The sequence below is a fragment of the Gymnodraco acuticeps genome, unplaced genomic scaffold (genome assembly GCF_902827175.1).
Source record: "Gymnodraco acuticeps unplaced genomic scaffold, fGymAcu1.1, whole genome shotgun sequence".
Taxonomy (NCBI): Eukaryota; Metazoa; Chordata; class Actinopteri; order Perciformes; family Bathydraconidae; genus Gymnodraco; species Gymnodraco acuticeps.
In genome coordinates, this window is record NW_022990764.1 from 1476812 (window position 1) to 1495423 (window position 18612).

Sequence of the window (18612 nt, forward strand, 5' to 3'; positions counted from 1 at the left end):
GGAAAACACTACAGTGTTTAACTTCACACGTTTATTTTCAATTGCAAACAGACTTCATTGACTTGATACCAAAAAAGAAAGCACGACATTCTGTAAAAACGTACTTTATTGCTATTGAAAGTTAAACATACATATTTAAGCATATTCAGAAACAAGAAACAGTATTTCTGAACACCGAAAGTTAAAAAGAAATGTTGTGAACGAGCAGTTATACCTCTTGTACCCACATCCTGTTATGAGCTGAGCAGATATCTATATGGAGTAGAGCTCTGGTTTTGGTTTTCAGCACCTGAATGTGACCGAAGTGCTGTTTACATGTGTATCGGACCTGAAATATACATGGTTCTCATGGGTTTTAGGTCACAGTAAACTCATGTTAAAGTACAAGGTGCTACATGAGTTCAGCTACTGCAGTTCAGACTTCTGATTAATGCAGCTTTTTATTCAAGCCAGTAGGATACACATCTCATCTATTTACATTACAATCTTGTATTCGTACATTCACACAAAGGAAGAATATTTTCATAATGCTTTTGTGCAACCACAAGTCTAAGCCAAGCAGTGAGCCAGGCTCACCTTTAAGGCTCAGGACCCTCTTGGATAAACTTTGACATTGATAAATGCCAAGTGCCAAAATGTCAGTTATCTCTGAGTTCCCATGAAGGCGAAGACAGGTTTCTTTTAAGGGTTAACCAAACCTTGTGTGTGTGGAAACACTTCATTACAGTGTCTATTTCTTTCTGCAAAAAGAGCATGAGAAACCTTGTTAACCCTTAGTATCAAATAAACACAAGGAGCATGTGAGTCACTAAGAGTTTGTTCCAATCTCCTCCTCTTCCACTGATCGCTGGAGTCCAGGAATTAACTTCAGGATGTGTTTACGAACACTGTTTCTCCTGCTTTTACGGGGCAGGGTACCAAACAAGGAGGAGATCCTTGTTTCCTCCCAGGAAGGAGAGATGGAGCTGCTGCTGCTGCCGGCCAAGCTGGAGCTGCTGGAGCGTCCCAGGGATTGGTGATGATGGTTGGAGCTTGTTGAAAACCTGCGGGAGCCGTCCTGTGAGGGGAAGTCTCTAGAGAAGAAGCAGCTGTCGTCTGTGGTGCTGGCTGCACTGCAGGGGCTTGGAGAGCACAGATCCCCAAACACACTGGCCTGGTCACTGTCTTCTGTCATCACGCTTCGGTAGCTACTGTCACTTGAAAAACGCCGGCGTTGAGTGCTCAGACTCCCTGATGAGTCCATCGAGAGGTGGAGGCTGCCGTTGTTCAAGTTCCCTGAAAACATAACAGTGTTAGATAAAGCTGTAGGTGACGAGAAGAACAGGAAGTTTGTCAGTGTTCATTTTTCAGGGGAACTCCTTTATCTCAGTTATCTGGAGTTCACACTTGAACACACAACATTAACAGAAAGATGTGAGACAGGAAGTGCTGCAGTGACGGCTGAACAAATCCTCTCACCTCGCATCAGACGTTTTTCCTGTAATGTAACGGCTTGTAGCTCCACCAATTTCTCACGTAGTGATTGCTGTATGACCAGAAAAAAGATTGTGGTTTTAATTCTGGTAAGAAACATTTTAGCCTATACATTCAAGGCTCAGTGTGAGAGCCCACAATTCTTCTGGGTTTAGTTATGACATGTTTGAGTAAGCTGTTTAGCTGGGATTGGGTGGTTTAGTTTAGTCATTGAAATACAACCACAAAGCTGCATTATGTTAACAACAAACATGGGCGGGTCACAGATACACACCTTCAGCAGGTTCACCCTCTTCTCCAGCTCTATCTGCTTCACTACATTTCCACACACTGTCTCCATCCTGGAATCACATAAAAACACATGGTCACACACAATAGAAAAGCCTCTGATATTTGTATTTCTGCACATTGGATTCATCCTCTGTTGTGCTTTGATGCACAGCCAATGGTTTTCTTTTATCACTTACTTTAGACTGTTGGTTGATTCTTTGATCAGATCAAGTATGTGTTGATGAGATGATCCTTCAATGCTGACCCCATTGATGGTGACGATAATATCTCCTACAATGAACATGCAGAAAAAAGGAACTAATCATTTACAAGAAGAGGACATGGCTTTGCTTAGCATCTGTGCATCAGTGTGTGTAGGCGTTGACATAATAACTCTGTGTATGCATGGGAAGCCTGTGAAGGCATGTTTAGAGGATGTGGGTGGTCTACCTGCGGTCAGGCCAGCACTCTCAGCAGCGCTGTCCTCCTGCACTTTGAGCACAAACGTGCACATCTCCACTGCAGAGCTGTCCTTCAGCTGCAGGCCATAGGTCTGCAACAAGGGGAAATTAGTCACAAAAATGCTTTTCCAATAAACATATCAAAGAATCGAGCAGGTTTTAAAAAGCATGAGAGCATAACATTATGTATTTAATCTTAAAGAGTATAAAATCTGATTACCTGAATTTCAAAACCAAATGTTTCATTGTCTTGTTTTTCAAGTTCGATCGTGGTCCTGTGCAAACAACAAAATGCAAATGAATATTTTAGGAACAACTCGTCATGTTTTGAATTTTCCATCAATGATTTGTTGTGAGGTTAAAAGTGAACCCCCCCCCCCCCCTTTACGATCTATTACACCTCAGATTTGATATATTTACCTTTGTGGGTCAGAGTAATCAACCAAGGAGTTGGAGTGGGTTAGTTTTGTCTGCAAAAGGAGAAATGCAGAGTTCCTCTTTAAAACATTATAATAGATTAAAGTGTAAACCTCTCAGGAAACTAAAGAGGTTGCTCAGTGTAAGAAAATGTTGATCCTGCATTTCTAAATAACTCAAAAGATTACAATTGTTAAAAGGCTTTCTGCCAGTTGCAGAGAGATGCTATACTTTTGTTACACAGTTAAATCAGTGAACTGCTTTTCATTATGAACAATACTGCATAAGAGAAATGTCAGGTCTAATAAATGTTGTGTTTTATGTTTGATTTGCATTGCAGAAGTGTGTGTTTACATCGGCTTTATTGTCTCACCTTGCTGACTCTGGACAGGGAGCCTGTGTTGTTCCGTTGTCGATCATTGATTTCCCTCAGGGAGCGTCGGGACCACAGGGAGCATTTCTTCCTAGTATTATCCAGAATGTAATTCTCTTGGCTGCTCTGTCGTTGAAGTCCATTGAAATTCATGGTGGACTGCATGGTAGAGTAGCCCTCAAAGCACCATCATGTCCTGCAGCAGCAGCAGCTCTTCAGTGATCGTGTGGCCCTGCCCCGTTGAGCAGCTACAGGCACAATGTGTCAGAGCGGAAATCCACGTCATGTGAGGGTTGTGGTGGACCTGCATCTGCAGATCACAATCTCACATACCTTACTTCCTTTTCACCTCTTTCAACTTCTTTCTTGAGAAGGCATGGTCCGCTGTTTTGAAAAGCAAAGGAAGTTTTTTTTCTTCTTATAAATCCCCTTCGAATAGTCCCTTTCCTTTTTAGCAGTCTAAGCAATTTGATTTATGGTCTGTCAGAAATCAGCAATGCATGAGAAACTGCCACATCACGCTAGCAGCAGCACCTGCTTCCAGCCTCTCTCACTCTCAGTTCCTCAATGGGCTTAGCTTCAGCCTGAGTCCTGTGTTCTGCCAAGCAGGGAGACTTGTCTTATGAGGACAGACAAAAGGCTGATTTAGCTCGGGGCCACTGTCACGCTCCCCAAACAGAAAGCATGGGTCATTGGGCCGAAGGCATCAGACACGGTTGGTTCAAAAGGGAAATCACACACACAGGCCGCAGCCAGGGAGACAATGGCTAATGGGGTAAAGAAAACTGAACCAATGTGCACAAACCTTCTCGCACTACCACACCCATGCCTACAAAAGGCACACTGTTTAATCTGCAGGAAGAGAAGATCATCTTTCACTATGCACAAAAGCCACATGTCTCTAGGGACCAGTACTGTATGTATGAACCCAGTTTAAATACTCCCTTGCAGCAGATTGCCCCACAGCCTTTCCCTCTGCCCCGCTGCCCCTCAGCAGACTGTCTGGAACACAGATACCACATTTCACCAGGACATTGCACATTTCCCGTCCACCATAAATACAGATACGTTTTGTTGATAGCATGAACTCTCTTGCTGCTTGATGTGAGGACAACGGAAAACACTGGATTCATTATCATCGATGAGTCTTTTCTTATTAAAACAACACACACACCCTATTCATATTGGCATATGCATTCAAAAGCAGTCAGTGTTAATTAAAACAAGTGGTTCCAATGCAGTTAACTTGCAGTATGTTTAATACCTATTTGTTATAAACATTGTTTTATAATGTGGAAAAAATGAGAATACATTTTTTTTAGGTTAAAAATAGTTAAAGGTCCCATGTCATGGCCATTTCAACTGATCATAATTCCATTGTTGAGGTCTACTAGAATAGATGTATATTGTGCAATTTTCCAAACTCACATTGGTTCTCATACAGCATCTCTGTATAGTATGTGTATTCACTCTCTGTCCTAAACGGCTTGTTGGAGCTCCTGCCCCCCCCCCCCCCCCCCTCCCTATGAGCCCAGTGGCCGTCTGCGAGACAGTGAGACACAGCGAAACCCAGCCCGAACACACACACACACCTGCAGCCTGGCTGGGAGTTTGTGTGTGTGCTCACACACCGACTCACAGCCTCGCCGCGTCCCGCCGTCTCAGGCAGGAGAAATCGGCGGAGCTGCAGCTGAGAAAATATTGAGTGTGTGTGTGTGAGGCTCACACACACGTAACGTCACGTAACGGCTCCACGGATTGGTCCATTTGGGTATGGGCATGTCACTGTTCCCAGGAAGAAAAAGAGAAACCTCCAACGAGGCGTTCTGGGGCAGCATTGACAGGTATTTTCTGTGTTAGAGTTTTACTCGCTACAGGGTGTACTTTGAGGGTTTGTGACTCTGCACACCGTTTACATGCATACAAAGCTACATAACACACAAGGGGACGGGTAATAACCGGAAAAGCATGACATGGGACCTTTAAAACTATAACCTCAAAGAAACCTTTAAACTATAAATATAATTTGGTAACATTTTCTATAATGACATCCTTTTCGCAGATAAAGCTCCTGTGGGTAACACTGTGTGACCTTTCTACTTTGAGGTAACAGTAAAATCCGTTAAAGCAACTGTGCTCGGTGTTGACTCATCTGCAAAGTGCTGATGGTCTCATTGTTACACTTTCTTTCCCTGCTCTATAACGGACACATTATGAACAGTTTACACAAGCAAAGCAGTAGAACAGAGAGCGAGGATGAGTCACATAATTTGAGGTAAAAGTATGATGGGGAAGATAAAAGGACCCGTTTCAGATAAGGTGCTCTGGGAAATTCTTTCCTACGTACAGTAATGTGCAAAGATCTGCACAATCTTTGCTTCAAAAAACTAGTGCAATGTGGAGACATTTTATACTGAAATATATATTTTTATACTCAATCAAATATTTATATTATGAAAAAAAGTAATGGAAAGAGTTCATTCCATGAAAAACTGTTTATTATACACCAATATAAGTCACTTGTATACAGAATAAATAGTGCAAGAAGGAAAATAAATGCAAAGGCTTCAAACAAGCCATGACATAAAATGGGTTCACTTTAATCAAAATATTGGTTTAAATTGGTTTGAAAATCTAAAAGCAGGAATTGTTTTTATGAACGCAGAATTACATGTGAAAACATTAAGCAATTTCATACACAATATATAAAAGACACTAGTCAGTAATTGCACATGGTGGTCACGCCTCTTTGAATGATAGATAAGCATTTTATATATGATACGATACGATAATACTTTAATGGTCAGATCAAGTCTGAAATTTGACTTGCATCACAGCAGCTCCATGTGTAACATCAACATAGACACATATCAAGACACAATACATGAAGAATTAAACAACAAACAATTAACATAACAGCACAGATATCTCTTGTGTGACCTGATTAATTATCTGAGAAGCATATATGACACAATACACAAAATAAAAGCTTGGCTCAGCATAGATCGAACATCAAATACAAAATGTTTATATTTACAAATGACACAGGCGAAGACATAGACATAGAAAGCAGAACATATATTTTTTTTTTCAAAGCAGCGAACAGGCTACATAGCCTATTTTCAGGCAACACAGCTGATGCTATAAACTAGTAATGGTTAAACCTTTATAACAGGAGGACATACATACAGTATGTGTCAACACTGAGCAGCGACATGGAAGCATTTACCTTGCCTTAGCCACTAAAAACATGAACATTAATTGAGGTTGAATAGATGGGAAACATGGGCAGGCACAGCACCGGTTAAATCAACAATAAATGATTGACCAGAGTTGCATCTTTAAACACAGAATCACATGAACTTGAAGAATATGAAACAAATACACACACTTTGACATATGTGGGCAACAGGCACACATGGTATGCAGATTCACCAATGTGCACCTTCCCTAATCCTGTTATGATAAGGCCTCTTCAGACCAAAGCCTTGCTGTGCACCCATCACTCAGACTGTGCTCTTCTCCTGTTATTTTCCTCATGTTATGATTTTTAAAATGTGTTTTAACTTGATCAATATCTGATCTTATATTGCTCATATTGCTTTTATCCTAATTGCTGTTTTACATAAACAGTATCAGGCTTGTAGGGTGAATTGTTTTCTTACATAACTACCTAGCTGTCAAGCCAATGTTAACAATACTCAAGTCCTGAATTCTGCAGTAGGGAAGCTAAGAGTTTATCATTTCAATAACATTCTTCCAGTGTAAATTAATATATTTAAGAAATATAAAGCAAATAACTTTTAACCATGATGCGAATTATTTAGTTTTTCAACAACTCTTTACAGCAAAATGTGCAAAATATATGAAGCAGGAGCTTATGCACTTCCCTTTAGGGCAGGGGTGTCAAACTCAAGGCCCGGCCGGGGCCAAATCCGGCCCGTGACTTCATGTTATGCGGCCCAACAAGAGCTTGCAAAGAATATAATATGTTTATTATACGGCTACATGCCGATTTACAGAAGACTATAAACTACATGTCCCACAATGCATCTCAAATTTGACTTATTTCTCAGAATTTGACTTTTCTTAGAACGTGACTTTTTCTCAGAATTTGTCTTTTTTCATAATGTTACTTTTTTTCAAAATGTTACTTTTTTTTTTTATTTCACTTATTTTTTCTTTTTTTTCACTTCTTTCTTTGTAATGTGATTTTTTTCCAGAATGTGGCTTTTCTTTTCAAATCATTTTGTGACATTCTCACTGAAGAGACTTGCAATTATTTACCCTAGACTTCTGCTCTCAGACGTAGTTAATTATAAAGTTATTACCCTATCCGATAGTAATCCAATGCAGAGGCAATAATGTAATATAATACATTATTTAATATATATAACATATATATAAATGTATATTTATATAGTCTTAAAGTTACAACCGGCCCTTTGAGTGCAACCATAATGCTAATGTGACCCGAGATGAAATTGAGTTTGACACCTCTGCTTTAGGGTGTTAAATCATATATATATAATCTAATCTAAGAGAGACAGCTTTATCACTTAAAGTTAAGTGAAAACAATAATTCAGTGCAAATATTTACAAGGTGGCGCCAGAGTAACAGTCAAGCTTTTAACTAACAAACCAAATTTAAGGGGTTACTCTGATTATATTAGGATAAGCCAAGTCTTAGTTTGTCAGGCTTTACTTTTGTTTTTGTTTTGATAAGCCCCAGTTATACTATAAGTTGGGGGATCACCAAATGTATTAGGGTTCATCCTCTGGGGACCAGGAATGTCTTTACTTAACTTCATCCATTCAAAAGTATTTGGACTAACGTATAAACTCTCATTGCCATCCAATGTGGATACAAATCAATAGTTGGATTGTAACATTTCACAAATAAAAACACTTGGATATATTCACATTTAATATATTAAGCTGACAGATATCTTCCAGTTGGATATACACAGCTGTATTCCTGTACAGTAACATTTCCACTAAACACAATCAATACAGTGAACATTAGTACTGCAATCACTTTTTAAAGCACTTCAAACACTTTAAAATTCAGATTATCAGGCAAAGTCTGTTAATAAGCTTCCAGTATCATGTGTGATTGTCAGTAGGCACATAAGCTACTCAGCAATACTGCATTTGTTACAAGATATGGCACACAAATACTACAATGTGCAACTTTAAGCTTTGGGCACTTACATGTCTGAGGTAGCAAAATAATCAGTTTATTCATTATATATATTCTTATTTCTTATGGCTCTTTCTAGCAACATTTTAGCTGTTTGGTTAATTTTTTGAGTGATTGTCTATGTGCAAAGCAGCCATGGACACCCCTACAATACTTTGGCACCAAAAACAGACCTGAAGTTGCTCTCTGAGGGTGAACAATGTGGTCGTCTCCTGAAGAGGGCAGCCTCAGGCCGTTAGTGAGAGAACAGCCTCTCCCAGTTACTGTGACTCTGTCCTTCGTGTCGCACCAGTGGTGATCTGCAGGGCAACAAATCTACTTAATCTTTGACGTCCTTGCTGAAGGACAGCTGAGAAACAGTTTTCTTGACCCGCAGAGCGGTGAGTCGAGCAGCAGGGTTGGCGTACCAGCACTCTCTCATCAGTTTTCCCATCACACGCAGAGCCTGGTGGGTAACAAGTAGACAGATGAAAAGCAAAAACGTCAGAGCTGTAGTGTCAGCTTCTTACTTTGTGTAACATAAATACCAAAGCTTTGGTAATTATAAAAAATGTGTTACATTTAGTTTTCATCACTGTCAAAACAGACGTTTCTTTTGGTATTCAGTTCACTGTTTTTTTTTTATCAATTCGGGACATACTACGCTGATAAATACAGTGTTCATCATTTTAAAGTGCCTAAGTGAAACAAATGTATTATTTATTGTCTTTCAAAGCTTTTATCAAACTGAACTGATGACAGTGCCTCCAGCGAGGGGAGCTCCAACTCTTCCTTTACTCACTTAGCGAAAATGATCATTGAAGTGAAGTTTCAGAATGAAAAATGTGCTCATTAATGCAATGAACATGTCTACTGCAAAACAAAAGTGCCTGTGTTGCGATGAACAAGATTTTTCTTCCATAGCATATGGCATGTTGTGGTTTTGTTTCTGGCTTTTACACATTTATACTCATGATAAGTGAGCATCATCATAAAGTTGGTGAAAAATACATAACATGAGGATACATCAGTTATATTTTCCTGTCTCACCTCGCAGCTCTGCCACTGGTTAGGAACGTTGGGTCTGAGTTTCTGATCACACACCACCTTCCTCATGTCCTCGATGGCTGGATCAGAAGGCGCAAGGTCATAATAAGGCAGCTGGAAATCTTCATGCAGTCCTGTGAAAAAAAAAGGACATTTGATTTATCATGCCTGTCCTTATCTGCCTTGTGAAGACAGGACTGATGTACATCGTACTAAAAAACATGAGGATATAACCACCCTTAAATAGCATGCGATGGGCAAATAAACATGGTCCATTTAAAGTACCTCTAACAGAGCATCTCCGAGCCAGTTCCCAGAACACCAGGCCCAGAGAGTAGATATCCGCCCTCTTGAATGACTCAAAGCTGTTCATATGGAATGACTCATCCAAGATTTCTGGGGCCATGTACCTGCAGAGGACAACATGATTAAGACCTAAGTACTTACTTAAGAAGATCTCCTAAACCGACTGGAGTGTTAGTTTGTTTCACCATGTTCTCTCAATTCAAAATCGTATAAGGGCACTTGGAAAGCAAAGACATCTGTTTAACGTTTAAATATATATATATAAACAATACATGAGAACTGTGTAGGAATGGCTATAATCAGGCCATACTGAGACAAGGATATTAAACACTCTTTCAATACCAAACTAATTAAACTTATAGCACATCAAATCAATAGGTTTGAGGTCATTTCAGTTTCTATTTGCTGTTAACTGTGTGTTGGGAAGTAAATAAGACCTCTTGGTTCCCACTCTGTGGTTGGACGGTATGTCGATGGAGTTGGTGCTTGAGTCGTGTTTCACAGCCAAACCCAAGTCTGCGATGACTGCGGTGCCGTTATTCTTCACAAGGACATTTTTCGACTTCAGGTCTCTGTGGGAAATCGCAGGTTTCCCTATAACCAAGAAGGCCACAAATAAAGTATTTTGCTTCATACTCATACTCAACATGTTGCATACAGTAATGCTATTAGGATAAATGAAGTAAAAAAGAACAATTGAACAAGTGTTTTGTAGTACTCTTACATACAGTATAATGAAATCTAGTCAATTCATCACAGCCATGAATGACATTTATGTGAAAAAAACCACACAGTTGAATTGCAATCGGTTTACTGAGCAAAAGGAAAGGAAAGTAATCACTATGATTTTATCTAATTTATCTAGCCAAGTACCAAATATTAGCAGGGTTATTTGTTAGATGTTCTAGATCTGCTCAGAGAGATTATTTTCTCGACTAAGACATAATGTTTGATTCTGTGAAAGAAATGTTTTGACATTGTAGAAACTAAACGAAACAGAGTTTAAAGTAATCTTTAGCTGCAAGCCTAAATTACAGCCTCATTTATACATTGTAAACAGCCTTGAGGTTTCACAGGCTGACTGTCACTGCTGGAATCTGGGGTGAGACAATTCTTTACTATAGTCGGTTTATTGCACACATAAATGCTATAACAGTTTTTATCATTCATAAACACATTCATTCCATTTTTACAGCCTTACCTTGTGTTCCGATGATTTCCATGTGGAGATGTGCCAGCCCACTGGCTATGGACAGAGCAAGGACGATCATGCCTTCCAAAGAGACCGTGTACCTGTTCAGGTAGTCATACAGGGAGCCATGCTCATGGTACTCTGACACCAACCAGAGCTGAGTCCACGAGCCGCTATCTGCAGCATACAGCAGATAATAGTCACACAGGTTCATCTCATCATAACTGTAATCTGAACTTCATTGAAATTGGTAATTGTCCGTCATTTCTTACCTTTGTTGTCCGCAGCAATGAAGCCTAAGATGTTCTCATGCCTGAGCATGATGGTCTGATAAATCTCTGCTTCACGAAACCAGGACCTCTCGTCTCTAGAGGAGAAAATCTTCACCGCCACATCCTCTCCTCGCCACTTTCCCCGCCACACCTCCCCAAATCGACCCTTCCCAATGGTCTCCTGCAGGACAATGGTCCGAGCTATAGTCCGCTGGACCAGCAGGGGCAGGCCTAAGAAATACCAGCAACACAATTAACTGATATTAACACACAATATGATACAATATGATACAATATGATACAATACGATATAATACGATACGATAATACTTTAATGGTCAGATCAAGTCTGAAATTTGACTTGCATCACTATGTAACATCAACATAGACAAATATCAAGACACAATACATGAAAAACAAACATTTAACATTTAACATAACAGCACAATCACTTAGAGAACACATGCTCAAAGACCCTTTAGCATGCATTTGATCTGGGATTTAGCTCTGTCAATGACACACAATTGTATATTTCCATTTCACAGCATGCCAGATATATTAAAACACAAGTTACCAATATGGGGGTCATTTTAGACTGTGATATAAATGTTTCAAGCAATTTTAACAAGGTTGCAAAAACGTTGCCAGGATCACACCATTTTTAACTCGGAATGCTTTTACGAGCTTTTATTACTAATCACTTGGACTACTGCAATTCTCTTTTTACTTGTCTCCCTAAAACATCTTTAAAGAAATTGCAATCCATTCAGAATGCTGCAGGACCACATTTCCCCAGTGCTGGCATCACTGCACTGGTTACCGGTGTCTTTCAGAATTGATTTGACTTCTTTCAGATGTCCTTTTAAGGCTTTACAAGGCTTTACATAACCTGCCCCTACATACATCAGTGACTGCGGAGGCTGCTTTCTGTTTTTATGGACCCAAACTGTGGAACTGCCTCCCATTGGATCGTAGAACAGCAAACTAAATTAAAGACCTATCTGTATAATTTGGCTTTTCATTTGGGGTAATTTTTGTGGTATTATAAGCTTTATTTATATAGCACCTTTCATGCAAGATGCTGTCCTAAGTGCTTTACAGATACAAATAATCCAATGGAGAGTGCTGTTCTAAGATCCAATGGGAGGCTCTTCCCCAGTTTGGGGCCGTAAAAACAGAAAGCAGCCTCCGCAGATGTCTTGTGTAATACTTTCAGTATGAGAGGATCTGAGTGTCCTTGTAGCCAGTCTGTGATGTATGTAGGGGCCATGTTATGTAAAGCCTTGTAAATCATTGAAAGCACTTTAAAATAATTCTGAAGGACACCGGTAACCAGTGCAGTGATGACAGCGCGGGGGAAATGTGATATATTTTTGTGTTTGTTAAAATCCTGTAACTATACGAATACAATTATGTAACTATTCAATTGTATTTGCTTTATAGTTATTCACGTCTGTCAAGATTACCCAGTATGGGTCATTATATCAGATAAGCGCCATCTCTCTTACCTGATCCAGAGCCCGATGTGCTCATGTCATAGATGAGGTCTTTGAGACATTTGTCTGATGACATCAACATCTGGTCATCCAGAGGTTCCTCCAGGTCCTGCTTGTGGGCCCAGCAGTGGCCCTGGACCACCACCACACCCAGCAGGACCCCCACACACATCAGGCAGGAGGGCACCAGGATCACCACAGCCAGCTGCAGCCGGCTCCAGCCTGGCTCCTCCAAAGGCCTCTCTACACACACACACACACACACACACACACACACACACACACACACACACACACACACACACACACACACACACACACACACACACACACACACACACACACACACACACACACACACACACACACACACACACACACACACACACACACACACACACACACACACACACACACACACACACACACACACACACACACACACACACACACACATCACACACACACACACACACACACACACACACACACACACACACACGATATAGCCAACATTGTTAGCATATCACATAGCAATCATTGTTCCCTATAATCTATCTCTATAGGCAAATAATCAGTTGAATGTGAGTGAACTTGCACCCTCTGGTGGTGAATAATATTTTGTTGTGTTGTGCACAACAGAGAGAGTGAATTAATCTTCTTAATCTTAGTGGACAATCATTTATCAGTGGTGCAAAACTACTGCCACAATGTGCTGTTGTACTGTATTACAAAGAAAAGCTCTTCTGACCTTAACACAAGCACAGCAAAATAAAGCTGTCCAATATCGTATAATTTAGAGGGATGGAAATTGTACATTTGGCAGATGCAAAGTTTAGTCTGCCAAAGCATCAGAACAATTCATTACTGCACATAAATGTCATTACTTAAATGTAATGAAGAGATAAGTGACTGATCAACAACCGCACTGTGAATAAGTAGTGGGTTTGGAAAAATAATGTAACGTGGTGGGTTTTTTTAAATCTCTGACCTTCATTCTGTGTGTGGGTGGACAGGTGAGACATGGAAACAAACAAAATAGCAGAGGTGGTGAGCGCTACAATAATATGAGATTCAAAGAGTGAACACTGTGAGAGCATTGTCGCATAACCAAACTTTGAAATGGCCAACTTTGATTGCTATAGCTTTCATATTAACCTCAGGAATAATTTCAGGAATGTATAACACTACCAACAAACAGTTTCAACATCATTAATGCAGCCCTAATTTATGTTTCTTCAGCCCTTTTTATCTTCTCCTATCCCTAAGGAATAAAATGTCCTCACCATGAGGGACTCAAACATGCAACATCTGCAGATGTGCAAAGCAACACGTCCTGAACTAAACCACAGTTTCATAAAACCGCTTTAGCCTTTTACCTAAATACAGATCCTGTCCTTGTGTCCAACTCGAGCCCATCATGACTTGACATTACACATGACCTTAAAAACAAGACTCTGCTGTCCTCTGGCCCAGTTGCAAAATACTGTATCTTCTATAAACTGCTACTGCATAATTGACTCTTAATGTGACAAGAAAGGCATCTCAGCACAGCAGTCATTTCTTCTTTAAAACAGTTGCTTTAACGCACCATTTACAGAAACGTGAGATTGAGGAATAACAATTAATACAGTTAAGGCGAAATTAGAGCTATGAAAAACACAAACTACATAACTTAATCTTTAACTGCAAGTGCAGAAGTCGCAGACACAAACAGATATTACCTCTTTGTGTTTATAAAATAAATAGCACACTGGATGAAATCATAGTCTGATATTTAGCAAAGGAACAGATTGATTCTCATTCACAGTCCACACCATCGCAGCTGGAGTCTACAGTATGTTGCACTTCAAACCTTCTGTATCACCTCTACATTTGATTTACGCAGCCATCTGACTCTAATTAATTAAGGTGAATTAAAATAAGTGGGGGATGAAACTCTTCTTTTCTTTCCATTTTGTGTTTGTTATTCATTTTGTGTCTGTTGTTTCAAATAAAGCCCTCTCACTAGACCACATTGTTAACCTTTTGTACGATTACTGTGGGTGCCCAACCTGAATAGATTTTTTAACACATTTTTGTTTCTTTGTATACCTTTACAAAGAACGACTGCTGATTAGAGCTGGAACAGCAGGACGATTAATTGACTATAGTTGTTCAGATAAATAATTGGTCATGCTTAATAATGTATTGCGCAATATCCATAACATTTCCTGTCTAGTGTTGTCACGGTCTGTCTGTGTTGTGTTTTGTCTGTCTCTGGTTTCCTGTTTTATTTTGAAAAGTGTTCACCCCCTGTCTTGTCTGTTGATTCCTGTCTCTAGAGGCTTCTCAATACTCAAATTTCCCCTCCTCGACTCCTCGGTCCTCCGGTAGTGACCCGGAAATGAATTTCAGCGCGCCATTTTGAAGGACGTCTCATTTCTCTAAATGCACACCGAGGACCGAGGATCGAGCGTCGAGGAGTCTCTCTGGAGGAGCTCTAACCGAGGATACACTGATGGTTCCTCCACGGCTCCTCCACGGATGCATTTCCGGGAACGGTGGAGGCGTGACGCACGGCCGGACTTATCTCAGCCAATGACAGCTATGCATGCATCCCCTGGATATTATTTTAGAAACTGCTTTCATCGCGTCGTGATGTTTCCAGAGAGAACAGCTGTAAGGTCCATGTAGAAAGCAGAGCAGTGTGTATAATATATATCACTCAGTATAACAGGCCTACTCTCTTTATTTGCTGTAGTTTAGTAGATATCTACAAACAAAGAGTCGATATTTTTCTAAGACCATTGCTTCACATAATAAAATACACAACGGCTTATGCTTTAGGAGCTGTAGGTGTGTGTGTGGTACAGTGTGTAGGTGTGTGTTGTACAGTGCGTAAATGCGGCGGACAGACGGGTCTCAGTTGGTTTGGTGTCCTCTGCTTACTTTTAATAGGCCTACTTGTAAATACAACTTTTGGCCCGTAATTTCAATTCCCCATTTCAGCGACCAGAGAGAGGGGGGGATATATCCAGTCTCTGATTGTGTTACGTTATTATGAGAGTGCTCTCATACTTTAAATTGTATATATTTATATAAATATATTTGTGTGTGTGTGTCCGCATCTGTAGCCTGTTATTGTCTCATTATACCGCACTCTCAATGAATTCAAAGTAAATATGTGGGGGAACAATGTTCAGCTGATCTAACAGAGATACAGTGCTATGACAAAACACTCAACAGCTGATGCAGCTGTTGCCACGTAATAATGAACGGACATCTCTTTAAAATGACCGCTCAGAGGAGAGGAGTTCTCATTTCTTTAAACGTCTGCTGCTTCCCCTCCTCGGTCCTCCGCTCGCATCTCCTGTGGGCGGGTCTAAGTCTCGAGGAGGGGAACAGGGGAGGGGAGTCGAGGAGGGGAGTATTGAGAAGCCTCTTCTGTGTTTGCCCTCCTGTGTCTAATTTCCTGATTGTGTTCACCTGGTGCCCCTGTGTTTTCTCCTCCCTCATCACCTGTGTCTTGTTTGTGTGATTAGTCTTGTGTGCATTTAAGTTCTGGTTTTTCTGTCTGTCATTGTTGGATTGTTGTTTGTCTCGACTGTGTTCACTGGGAAGAGTTCAGTTGTTATATTTAGCCTTGAAATAAAGGTTTTTTCTGTTTAAATCTGCGTTTGGGTCCTGCCTGCTTCACTCTACCCTGACAACTGTCATCCTGTATCATGTTACAGAAATGAATATCTATGCCCTTGAGATTGTTAGTTAAAGAAAACACAACATTTGAAGACTTCACTTTCACTATTTTATGATAATGTATATAATTGTTCAAGTAACTTGCTTGTAACTTAAAAAAGACAATCAATCCTTTACATCAAACTTTTCAAATTTGATTAGGTATCTTAGCTGATCCTTCAATCCCTTTCCAACTACTGCAGTGACATCTTTATCTCAAATGTGTATGTTTTTAAGCTAGTGGGCCTATACACAGCATTTAAATTGCCATGGGCTCGAACCGGATAAACACATGTATGTATTGCAGCAGTTTAGCACAAAAAACCCACAATGTTCCCAATGTTAAGTGTAACTCCAACCTCACAGTGCACTCTGCTAAATTGTCTACTCACAGGTGTAAATACTCCCCCTCTGCTTTGAAGGACAACTTCTGGACAGATGGCCCATGAGGCAGCACGACCACATGTGCTGAAGCAGCATTTATTTATAAATCAATGATGGGAGGGGGGAGAATTCCTAACCACTGTCCCTTTAACCCCGCAGGATTTTGTTATGTCACAGAATCTAGTCGGATCAGCATCCACATTGTCTAGCCAGGGCTGGAATAACTGGGAAATCCAACACAGATTGGGAAGAGGGGGGGGGGGGGGGGGGGTGGTGTTGTGCTGCTGTTGTCGAAAAAACAATCGAGAAATATGACGTCATCCGAGTCACTGTCTGAGGGAATTATTTATCTATTATTTCTGTCTCATTTTTTCTTTCCAACTTCAGGTAAAATCTTTATGGTTTTAAAGGTCCCCTATTATACTGTTTTTCATCAATATATTATAGGTCTCAGATATATACAAAACATGTCTCTGAAGTTATTGGTTCCAAATACCAAACAGATCACCCATTGTAGCATCCCATAAACCCCCCTTTCAAAAGTGCTGATTCTGGGTCTGTTACTGTAGATGAAAATAAGGAGCCACTCCCAATGCCCCTCTGTGAGATATTAGGTTAAAAAAAACCACAATGGTGCTCTAACAAATCGTTACGACATCATAAAGTGGCCAAAATCTGATCAGCTCATTTTCAGACAGGTTTTTATATAAATGAATCAGGACAAAAAGTGAGCGAATCTTTTTTTCTGAAACTTTCAGAATCTCTTTAAACAGAGGGGACACATGTGTATGTAACAAAAACATGAACAATTGGATTTTGCATAATAGGTGACCTTTAAAATAGGCTTCATCCATTAAAGACAACCAAAGATTGCATCATTTCAGAACCATCATGGTGGCCGTACCTGGCTGCAGGTGCAGAGTCTCATTGTTGCAGAAGTCAGTGAAGCAGCAGTTCCTTTTGGAGACATTTCGAGAGCTGTAGCAGAAGACCTGACCCTTCATCTCCGAGGGAGACAGGCACGACTTCACCGTCTCCTCCTTCCCCTCGATCAGCATCACAGAGTTCCAGCAGGCGCCGTCTGCGGCCGTCTCACAGGTGTGGTTGGTGCAAAGCTGGCACACACACCTCAGACCTGGTTGGATAACAATTTTCTCCATTAATTAATCGAATTGTAAGGGGGCAGGGGGGAGAGGACACCAGACTAGCAGCTCAATTCACATACTGCCAATGCTAGTGGTACTAGCTCATTAGAAGCATGATGGTCATGTTATGTAAGAAGGTTCTTCCTCTTAAATGGCTGAAGGTGCAGTGACCAGCGTAATGCATCTTAGTTTAACACCCAACTAATCTTGTGTTCTCATAGAGTTACTGTCATACTTTGTTTTATAAGACGTTAAGTGATTGTTACGAAAATGTGCACTGCCTGCTCACTGGAAAACCTGGAAATAAACAGTAGGATTATAATATATTATTACATTAATTATTTTAGCTGCACTACATTAAAGAGTTAAAAAACAAAATGTCTCCAGTGTTGACTTGTGGAGACATAACTTCAAATGGGTTTTTATAACCCATTTGAAGTTATAAAACATATTCATCAGAAAGGTTACAAAAAGGCTGTATTTTGTATTGAATAATGTTGGATTAGATTAATTATTGTAACCCCTTCGTAGTATCAGGATTTTCAGTTTGCTAAGTAAACAAAAACCTTTAGTTTAATAAAAACGTAAACTCACCGGCCTCATAAGACAAAATCTAATGCAATCCAATACAACATTACTGCCATCAATTGTACTTTTTACAAAGTTTAAAGATTAAGAATTGTTGACATTAACAACAACCCAAACAACAACAATATCCCATATGGCCTACGACAGTGTTAACCAATACAATAAAATGGATTTGTTTTGTAAAAGGATTTGCAAAGATTGTAGAGGTGTACCTGATAAAGAGGCCAGCGAGTGTACATTGTTAGGTGCTTCATGTAGTGTTTTGTGAGGTTAGAGGGTTTAATCCTAT

At 40.1% G+C, this 18612-nt stretch overlaps 2 protein-coding genes across 2 annotated transcripts in view; both read right to left on the reverse strand.

Moving 5' to 3' along the window:
* Nucleotides 1-88: 88 nt before the first annotated feature.
* On the reverse strand, nucleotides 89-3546 carry cytip (cytohesin 1 interacting protein). Its single transcript, XM_034232319.1, has 8 exons — nucleotides 2995-3546; nucleotides 2625-2674; nucleotides 2425-2479; nucleotides 2194-2296; nucleotides 1941-2034; nucleotides 1748-1814; nucleotides 1459-1525; nucleotides 89-1275 (listed from the first exon to the last, which is right to left on the reverse strand). Exons 1-8 carry the CDS (start codon nucleotides 3157-3159, stop codon nucleotides 809-811), a joined length of 1068 nt encoding a protein of 355 aa, XP_034088210.1. The 5' UTR covers nucleotides 3160-3546; the 3' UTR covers nucleotides 89-808.
* Nucleotides 3547-7903: 4357 nt separating this feature from the next.
* The window catches only part of LOC117556875 (activin receptor type-1C), a 33725-nt gene continuing 23016 nt past the window's right edge, over nucleotides 7904-18612 (reverse strand). Inside the window, exons 2-9 of the mRNA XM_034232448.1 lie at nucleotides 17495-17725; nucleotides 12502-12732; nucleotides 10994-11224; nucleotides 10731-10898; nucleotides 9967-10123; nucleotides 9509-9633; nucleotides 9227-9357; nucleotides 7904-8642 (exon numbers count right to left, since the gene is read on the reverse strand). Coding sequence (XP_034088339.1) covers nucleotides 8517-8642; nucleotides 9227-9357; nucleotides 9509-9633; nucleotides 9967-10123; nucleotides 10731-10898; nucleotides 10994-11224; nucleotides 12502-12732; nucleotides 17495-17725 — 1400 coding nt within the window. The 3' untranslated portion in view covers nucleotides 7904-8516. The remainder of the gene's footprint in view (nucleotides 8643-9226; nucleotides 9358-9508; nucleotides 9634-9966; nucleotides 10124-10730; nucleotides 10899-10993; nucleotides 11225-12501; nucleotides 12733-17494; nucleotides 17726-18612) is intronic.